The following is a 9,067-nucleotide window of genomic DNA, read 5'->3' on the forward strand; positions in this document are numbered from 1 at the left end:
AAATTCGGGCATTTGGAAGAGAGTAACAAATTTTAGAAGTTGAGCATATTTATTCTATACAGTAAGATTATCCATGGCCATTCAAAAGGTGAAAATTCAAAACTTTTTTTTTGTGATTCAAGATCCAGTCACTGACTGAGGCCCAGTCACTTCCAATCCATTTCAGTCAAAACCAATCCATTCCAGTGACATCGAAATTACATCCAATTTATCTTAATAGCATCTTAATGGAGAAAAATTAGTCGTAAAAATCTGTAACGATCCACAGAGTCACCTATAGACACATTATGTATACAGCCCTTTGAAAAACCTTTGCCGTTGACCGGCTTCACAGGACTTCAATCAGTGCCACGATCCAAAACACCAAAAAAAATCTTTGATTTTTTCTTCTTCAAAATTTTCGCGTTGGTTAGTAGAGCCTAAAGGAAAATACGGCTTTCAGTCTCTAGTTAATCTTGAATTTACGTCGCTTATTTGGTCATGTATCTTGAATTTAATATAATTATTTCGTCAGCTCTTTAGGTCAATTTTAGTTGTTGTCCATCAGCGTAATTTTGAATGTTTTATCTTAATAAAAATGTACCGCTTTTGTATATCTTTTAACCAGTGAAGTGGAAATGACACTCGATTAGTAAAACTATACAGATGCGGTTTTGTAACCGGAGAAAACTGACGTCACTAAGGTTTAATACTGTAGGCTCCATTTAAAAGGTGTACACTTTTGAATAAATTCGGATGTGAGAAAAAAAAGTGTTCTGAAAGAAAAATACACCTAAACTATTCCAAAGTACCCGCTCCTCCCAAATAGCCGTACATAACAAAGATTATGTGTTGTATAAGTTCCATCACACCAGCACATTGGGCAACCCAGTGCACACTCCAAGAGCGTCTTGTTTTTATTAAAATTTTATCTCTGCAAGCGGCACAAGTCGACAAAGCGTGCGCGCTATATTCACCTGTAAGTGTATATCATTATTAGACGTAAATTGTGACCAATGAGCGCGCCGGATTTATTATATTCACTTGTGTAAAAAATATTAATAACGTTCATTTTTACTCATATATTCAAAAACCTGGTTACAAATAGTTATTTTATTTCAAAATTATGTGACATGACAGAAACAAACAAAGATTATATAACATCATTCCTAGTTTTTTTTGTAAACATGTAATGTCAAACAGCGATGCATATTCCTATTGATTTCTCATTTATATTAGGTACACTTAATATAATATAATATTTGTAATGTTATATTGATGTGTAGTACAATGTCATCCTAAGACTAATTTTTTCGTAAATAACCTTATTTTCAACTGTTTTATCATCATGTGTTGACTGGTTAAAACTAGGATGATTATTTTTGACGTTTTAGACCAAGTCAGAGTCATTTCTTTTTGTCGGCTTTTTTTGGCGGCAGGTTTTCCCTTTGGCTTCTCGGGGGCTTTTGCAGCCTCTGGCTTTGCGTCGGTCTTTTTCTAGAGAAATACAAACGATCAATACTAATGCTAAAAAAATAAATGAAAAAATTTAAAACAAACTAAAAAGTGTGGTATGCTACACCTTTGGTAATGGTACTCTCCATATATTTATATGAGTATCATTGGATGAAATGGAAAAGAGATATATATACATACACAAATAACAAATTAAATAATTAATATACTCAAGTAAACAGTTAGAAAATTATCCTTATAGATAAACAGTAAGAGAGAGAATAATGAAATTTTTTAAATAATAATTCAATAAATAAATTTCTTAAAAGTTGACAGTAATTGAATGTCATTGGGTAAGGAGTTCCGGCTGTGTAGGCACAAGTTTAGGGATCTTTACAAGAAGCTATGCCCCAGATTTATATTTTGACATATACAAGCTAATGATTTAATCTGTAAAAACATCCTCCACTTACGGCTTTGGTCTCGTCTTTTTTAGGCATTTTCTGTAGAGACAAAAGGACACGAGTGAATATAAAAGATCAATGAATGCATGGGAAGAATAAATAAAGTAAGATGAAGTAATAATAAAATAATACGTCATTAGTTTTAATAGTGAACGATTGTTATGTTTGATAGTTGATGAACACTTTGGTAATGAAATATCGGCACGACATCTCAACCTTTATCGAGGTAATATTTACTTTCTAGTTGTATGGGAGGTCAATAAAAATAACAAAATACAAATACTAGAAAACGAGGGAAAGGTTTAAAAGAAAAGCGGTTTCAAGCGCGCGCTGAGCGCTGGCTCCGTGCGTTAGCGATCATGACTGTCAGCCAATCAGATTGCATGAAAAACACTTAGATATTTATTCTGAACGGTGCACTCGAAATATTACTTTTGAGTCATGATTACCGTTACGGGCCGTTTTTCTAACAGTAGTTTTTCACGATATTGTCCTCCTGCTCGCTAGGTATCTGTGCGGCAAAATAGGCGGGAAAAAAAAAAAAAAAAAAAAAAAAAAAAAAAAAAAAAGCGCATTAAAAAATGGGCTCGATAGATTTTCTTCTAACATGTGCTAAATTCAGAAATATCCGAGTATTTTTGAAGCGATACGAGGGCGTTCAAGAAATCGCTAAATTCACTCGCAATATATTTTGGAGTCACCTTAAATACTTCATAGAACTTTAAACTCGAACAATAGCTAAATTGGAAATAATTCTATAGTAAATGCTGCTTGCAGAGGTATCTTACCTTTCGGTTGGGTTTTCTGGCGAACTAAGGTTCTATGACTCTTTTTCACTTGATCTGACGAAGACTCCTTCAAGGAATATATGGTCAGTTAATGTTCGTTTTAATAGGTACGAAACCTCACACAACCAGATTAGCTCGTATTTTGACAAAAACCAGTTTTCGAATGAGAAACAGGTTTATAAATACATTCATTTATTGGAAAAACCAGTTTTCGGTAAGATTCAGAGTCACGCGGAACGCGTGACTTGACTGTAAAATATTTGCGTTCTGATTAATCCAGTTGTACAGGGGCTCAGATATTTAAAAGAAATAATAAAATATTATTTAAAAACCTCGAGCAATAGCTAGACTGTGGAAATCATTCTATAGGAAATGCTGCATGCAGACGTATCTTACCTTTTCCAGCGAGCTTTAGTCCTGTCTCTCTTTTCTTGATCTCGTGGACTACAGAAAATATACTTTCACATGTTCGAAGATCAGTTTTATAGGTACAGATCGTCAAACCAGTTTAGCGCGTATTTGACGAAAACCTGTTTTTCAAAAAATTAACAGGACTAAATCTTTCATTTTGACAGATAAGTGAAAAACAAATTCATAAACAGAACCAGTTATGTTGGAAGAACCGGTTTTTCGTGAAATTCAGGGTCACGCCACTTTGTCTGAAGCCTTTTGAGGAAAATTTTACGAAAATAATTGGGGGAAATTAGAATTTTTCAGCCTTTCATTGAAATAGAAAAAATAAAATTACAATAAATGGAGATACAGAGTTTAAAAGCTACAACAGGGAAAAAACGACTTTTAGTATTAATATTTTTTAGTTTTTTAGGAAAAACCGTATTTGCAGTCGGGGTAATGTAAACACTTCAGATCGCTGTTGTGTATAGTAATGAAGTGAAACATAGCTGACCGTACCAGTCTGGGTGGACACGGGTCGGAATAACCTGTTAAACTGGATTTTACGTAATCATCTTGTGCTTTTTTCTTGCTTTCAGTAAAAGGGATAGATTTCAAAAAGCTAAAGCGCTGACTCATCTATTAAACTTAACATAATGAAATAAGTTCGCGATATATCTTTTGAAGTCTCTGCTCCAAAGTTGTGGAATGACCTTCCAAAAGACATTAGACACTTAGCCTCTCTAGATATATAAAAAAAAAAAACCACTCAAAACACACCTTTTTAAACATGATTGATTCTTATTTATATATAAATATTTATATATATTCTTACTATTATTATTTTCTTTTATTTAAATTTATCAGGAGCTATATTTTTAAGATTATTTGTAAATAATCAGTCACTCACTGAGATGAAGCTAATCGTGGGGCTTACGTCATCTACTTACAAAACTTATACCCCATTCACACCAAGGCTTAAACATGTTTTAAAGTGGCTTAACTAAACAGGTTTGGAAAACTATCTACGAACACTGCACAATATTTGGTAAAATAATGCATGTAAACCATCCTTTGTCTTGCTCTGACAATATTTTAGAAAGTTTCATTATATTGTAGGTTTCTAGTTTATCAATTTTTTTCCTAATGAAAACATAGTTTAACTAAACACGTTTAGGTGTGAATGGGGTATTAGTTTCGAAATTGCAAATACGCAGTTCTTATTAACCGATAAATGCGTGAATAGCTTTGAATAGCTATCATAAAACAATCCCACTATGCACTAGTGCATAAGGAAGAATACGATATTCTTTAAATCTCTAGAATAAAATATGGGGCACATCAATGTATGTTGTTTTGGAAGTAATCGTTTTTGCAACGAGGGTGACGAAGTTTGATCTTGAAAAACACACTCTATATGCGCAGAACAGATCTGCGCGAATAATGCCGGCAAACGACATTGAATCGCGTCCTTGAATCGCATTAATTAAATGGGGCAAAGATTTTAAGTGATCCATAGAAACAAAACGACTAAAAATCACATATGATAATTTGTAATTAAAAAAATCAAGTGTCAGTTTTATTCAAATTCAAACGCAACGAGTTTTCTTTCAACCAAACTATCGGTAAATAACTATCTTGTCACACAAGATGTGACAGTGTTATTTCTTGCCTCCTTTGTGACCATGTTTTTCGTCTTTTTTGGATTGTTTTGGCGAATGTTTACCATGGCTGGTCTGGTGTTTTTCGTCTTTCTTGGAGTGTTTTGGGGAGTGTTTTCCATGACTTTCTGGGTGTTTCTTGTCATGCTTTTCTTCTTTCTTGACATGTTTCTCATGTTTCTCATGTTTCTCATGTGCTTCATGTTTCCCCTCCTTTTTATCGTGTTTCTCAGCCTCCTTCTTGTCATGTTTTCCATGCTTCTCGGCCGCAGCTTTTCTCTCGTGCTCTGGCGAGTGCTTCTGTGCCTCTGCCTTCTTCTCTTTGCCTACATGTTCAGTTGGGTGTTTTTTCTAAAGAAAAGAGAACAAGAATACTTTGTTAAAAACTATCAAGAAAAAAGCAGGTCCTAGATTCATGGTATAAACGATGAGTGTGGCATACCACAGTTCAAGTCCTCCTATATATATGTACAAGCAAATAGGTCCCAGAATCATGGTATAAACAATGAGTGTGGTATACCACAGTCCAAGTCCTCCCATATATATGATATGTACAAGTAAATAGGTCTTAGATCCATAGTCTAAAGGGTGTGGCATACCAGTCCAACTTCTCCCATATGTGATATGTACAAGAAAATAGGTCTTAGATTTAATAATATATACCACTTCTCATGGTTTAAACTCAAGGGAAGTAGGTGTCAGATGCATGGTTTGAAAAGTGTGGCAAACCACGCCCAGGGAGGATAGTCACTATGTTCATACCTCATGTTCTTCTTTCTTCTCTTCTTTTTTATGCTTTTTCTCACTTTCATGCTGAAGATACACAAGGAAATGGCTATTAAGTTGGCATTCTTGATTTCATTTCAGTTATATAAGACAACTACTTCTCTTTTCAAACTGATTTTCTAGCCCTAGAACACTCTGGTCGCTATCAATAGGCCTGAAGCGAGATGACGTTTTACCCCCGTCTCTAGACCATAATCCTTTTCACATTGCTTTTGTTCTTTAATTATGACTATTGTTCCTGTATTCTCTAAGGGATCAAAAAATTTATTATGAAAGAATTTTAAAAACTATTATGGTATAGAGTCGGGGGCAAAACGTCATCTCACTTCAGGCTTATTTTGGTCCCTTGTGAAATTTGTATTGATTGATACCAACTACTAGATGAATACTTTCTGGTTGATAGCACATGATGGCAGTGGTTTCCTGATATTGTGATATTGTATATTGTTTATTTAAAGCTGATTTTACAAACTAAGGGTTCAATATTTTTAAACAATCCTTCACTTACGGATGGTTTCTTATCATGCTTGCTGTCTTCTTTAGGCATTTTTCTGTACAGACAAAAAATAGGAGTTTGAATATAAAAAGCAATCAATCGATTCATCAGAGGTATAAAACAAGGATGATGTCATTACACGGCACGGTAAAGCAAACGTCACTATTCTACTTTCAGCTATCACGCCGTCACGCAATCGTCACACAGTGGACGTGCATGATGGCGAAAACAGGTCATGCAAAAATGCTTTCAATATTAAAACAATTATTCTAGTTTTAGCTTGAAAAAGGATTTTTAAATTCAATTACAAAATCTAGGAAGAACTCTAAAAAGAGTGTAGCTATCTCCCTTGATGACCAACATTTTTCACTCCCGTTCGAAATATTCGCGATTGTTATTTGTACGGGAGTCGGTTCAGCGAATATTTACCAACATTTTTTACTCCCGTACGAATTATTCGCGATTGTTATTCGTACGGGAGTCGGTTCAGCGAATATTTACCAATATTTTATACTCCCGTACGAATTATTCGCGATTGTTATTCGTACGGGAGTCGGTTCAGCGAATATTATGTACTTATTGACTGAGTGGGAGGGCCGTACGGGAAAATATTTGGCTCGAGGTGATGCCGTACGGACCGAGCGCAGCGAGGTCCGTACAAATGACCGAGAGCCAAATATTTTCCCGTACGGCCCGACCTAACTCAGTCAATAAGCATTTTATCATATGACCCTCACGAAAAAATCAATAAAAATAATAAAGAAAGAAAGAAATAGTAAATAAAAGCTAAAAAAGAGAAAGCGCGCGGATTCGAGCAGGGCCGGACGGGTTTTTCCGGCCCGCTTACGCTTATAAGCATTTTATCATATGACCCTCACGAAAAAATCAATAAAAATAATAAAGAAAGAAAGAAATAGTAAATAAAAGCTAAAAAAGAGAAAGCGCGCGGATTCGAGCAGGGCCGGACGGGTTTTTCCGGCCCGCTTACGTCAACCCGTCCGGCCCCCATCACGTGACTTTTTCCAATGGTTTTATTAGAGCGCGCGAGCAGGGCCGTACGGGTCATATGATAATTACCAATATTTTATACTCCCGTACGAATTATTCGCGATTGTTATTCGTACGGGAGTCGGTTCAGCGAATATTTACCAATATTTTATACTCCCGTACGAATTATTCGCGATTGTTATTCGTACGGGAGTCGGTTCAGCGAATATTTACCAATATTTTATACTCCCGTACGAATTATTCGCGATTGTTATTCGTACGGGAGTCGGTTCAGCGAATATTTACCAATATTTTATACTCCCGTACGAATTATTCGCGATTGTTATTCGTACGGGAGTCGGTTCAGCGAATATTTACCAATATTTTTTACTCCCGTACGAATTATTCGCGATTGTTATTCGTACGGGAGTCGGTTCAGCGAATATTTACCAATATTTTTTACTCCCGTACGAATTATTCGCGATTGTTATTCGTACGGGAGTCGGTTCAGCGAATATTTACCAATATTTTTTACTCCCGTACGAATTATTCGCGATTGTTATTCGTACGGGAGTCGGTTCAGCGAATATTTACCAATATTTTTTACTCCCGTACGAATTATTCGCGATTGTTATTCGTACGGGAGTCGGTTCAGCGAATATTTACCAATATTTTTTACTCCCGTACGAATTATTCGCGATTGTTATTCGTACGGGAGTCGTCAGAAATTCTATTGCGTGACATTTCCCGCCGTGACACTGACCTCAGACTACACGAAAAACATTGTCGTGAAAGTGAGTTTCTCGCTACTGAGTACAGACTTGTCGAATAAGTTTGAATCAAAATAACATCACTGACATGAATCGCCTAGCTGGTCTAAACAAGAATATCGTTATTAGGTTGGAAAAGAATACAGAGTTCGCGAGAAAATCGACGAAACTTTTGACTCCCGTACTATATAGCAAAATACAAGTCACCGTACGGGTGACGTACGAATAGCCACTAAAAAAACATATTGTATTTTATCTCTTGTAGGGCATTGTATGCAGCAGAGTAGCTAAACTCGTGGATAAAAGCGTTAAGTTAATTTTGATAATTTATAATTCCTATAAATGTATTTCCGACACTTATTCATGATGCCTTAATGCATTTTTATGCGTGATTGATGATTCCAGATTATATCGTAACAAAAATTCATGATTCTCAGTAAATTTCCAAACGGCGAAGTATATTGTAAGAGTCATGATTATTTACATTTCGAAGACGTAATTCATGATTCATGATTGTCGATTATTCCACTTCTATCCCAGAAGCTAGAAGTTAAAAAATAATTGTGTAGGAAATGTTGTATGTCTGACGTACTGTACCTAAAATTCAGCTGGGTTTTACTGAATGTCCTTCGGTTTTGCTCTCTCTCTCTTCTTGATCGAATGTAAATTCCTTCAGGAAAAGATATTTTCTCCGAATGTTCGAATAATGTCACTTTATATTGACGAAAAGCTGCTAAAAAATAACTAGATTAAGTCACGTTATAGTTCGTGTTGTTTTGAAGGTAAAGTGAAAAACCGGTTTACAACAGGTTTTTCTAGAACCAGTTTTACTTAGTCAATAAACGTGAAACGGGTCACGCATTTGTCTGAATCTATTGAAGGAATATTCTTTTGGCCAAAATAAGAAATTCCCAGCCTTTTACTGAAATAAGGCTATAAAAAGCTTCTTAAGAGAGCCACAATAAAAAGCACCTTCATTTTTCGGTTTCAGTAAAATCGTGCTTGCAATTAGCCTCTTACACAGATGCCCGTTTCAGTGCGTAGTAGACATTGAAACGTCTCGCTAAGAATCAAACGTAGTGGAAATAATATGATGGCTCATAAATTTGTGGTTTTCGGATTGAAGAAAAATAGATGTAACGTCAGATTTCTGTAAAACTTTCAATCAATTTGTTTCCATGGTCCTATGCACTACAAAGTAGTACCATCAGCTTTACCCAGAATTTTGTTCGAAAGAACGAAGATTTCTTATTGCGCATGCTCGCCTTGCATGCGCAGAAGAAATGAC

At 35.5% G+C, this 9,067-nt stretch overlaps 1 protein-coding gene and 1 long non-coding RNA gene across 2 annotated transcripts; both read right to left on the bottom strand.

Annotated features, from left to right (window-relative positions):
- Positions 1–1,077: 1,077 nt before the first annotated feature.
- On the bottom strand, positions 1,078–3,179 carry LOC116298047 (uncharacterized). Its single transcript, XR_004197296.2, has 4 exons — positions 3,083–3,179; positions 2,687–2,753; positions 1,908–1,937; positions 1,078–1,476 (listed from the first exon to the last, which is right to left on the bottom strand). It is a non-coding gene; the product is annotated as an uncharacterized LOC116298047 (long non-coding RNA).
- A 1,437-nt stretch (positions 3,180–4,616) lies between these two features.
- On the bottom strand, positions 4,617–8,572 carry LOC116298049 (uncharacterized). The gene is made up of 4 exons (XM_031706389.2): positions 8,377–8,572; positions 6,035–6,077; positions 5,503–5,553; positions 4,617–5,091 (listed from the first exon to the last, which is right to left on the bottom strand). Exons 2-4 carry the CDS (start codon positions 6,071–6,073, stop codon positions 4,741–4,743), a joined length of 441 nt encoding a protein of 146 aa, XP_031562249.1. The 5' UTR covers positions 6,074–6,077; positions 8,377–8,572; the 3' UTR covers positions 4,617–4,740.
- Positions 8,573–9,067: the final 495 nt, after the last annotated feature.

Source organism: Actinia tenebrosa, unplaced genomic scaffold, assembly GCF_029948245.1.
Source record: "Actinia tenebrosa isolate PJP-AT-01 unplaced genomic scaffold, QUT_ActTen_1.0 PGA_scaffold14__42_contigs__length_11649687, whole genome shotgun sequence".
Lineage (NCBI taxonomy): Eukaryota > Metazoa > Cnidaria > Anthozoa > Actiniaria > Actiniidae > Actinia > Actinia tenebrosa.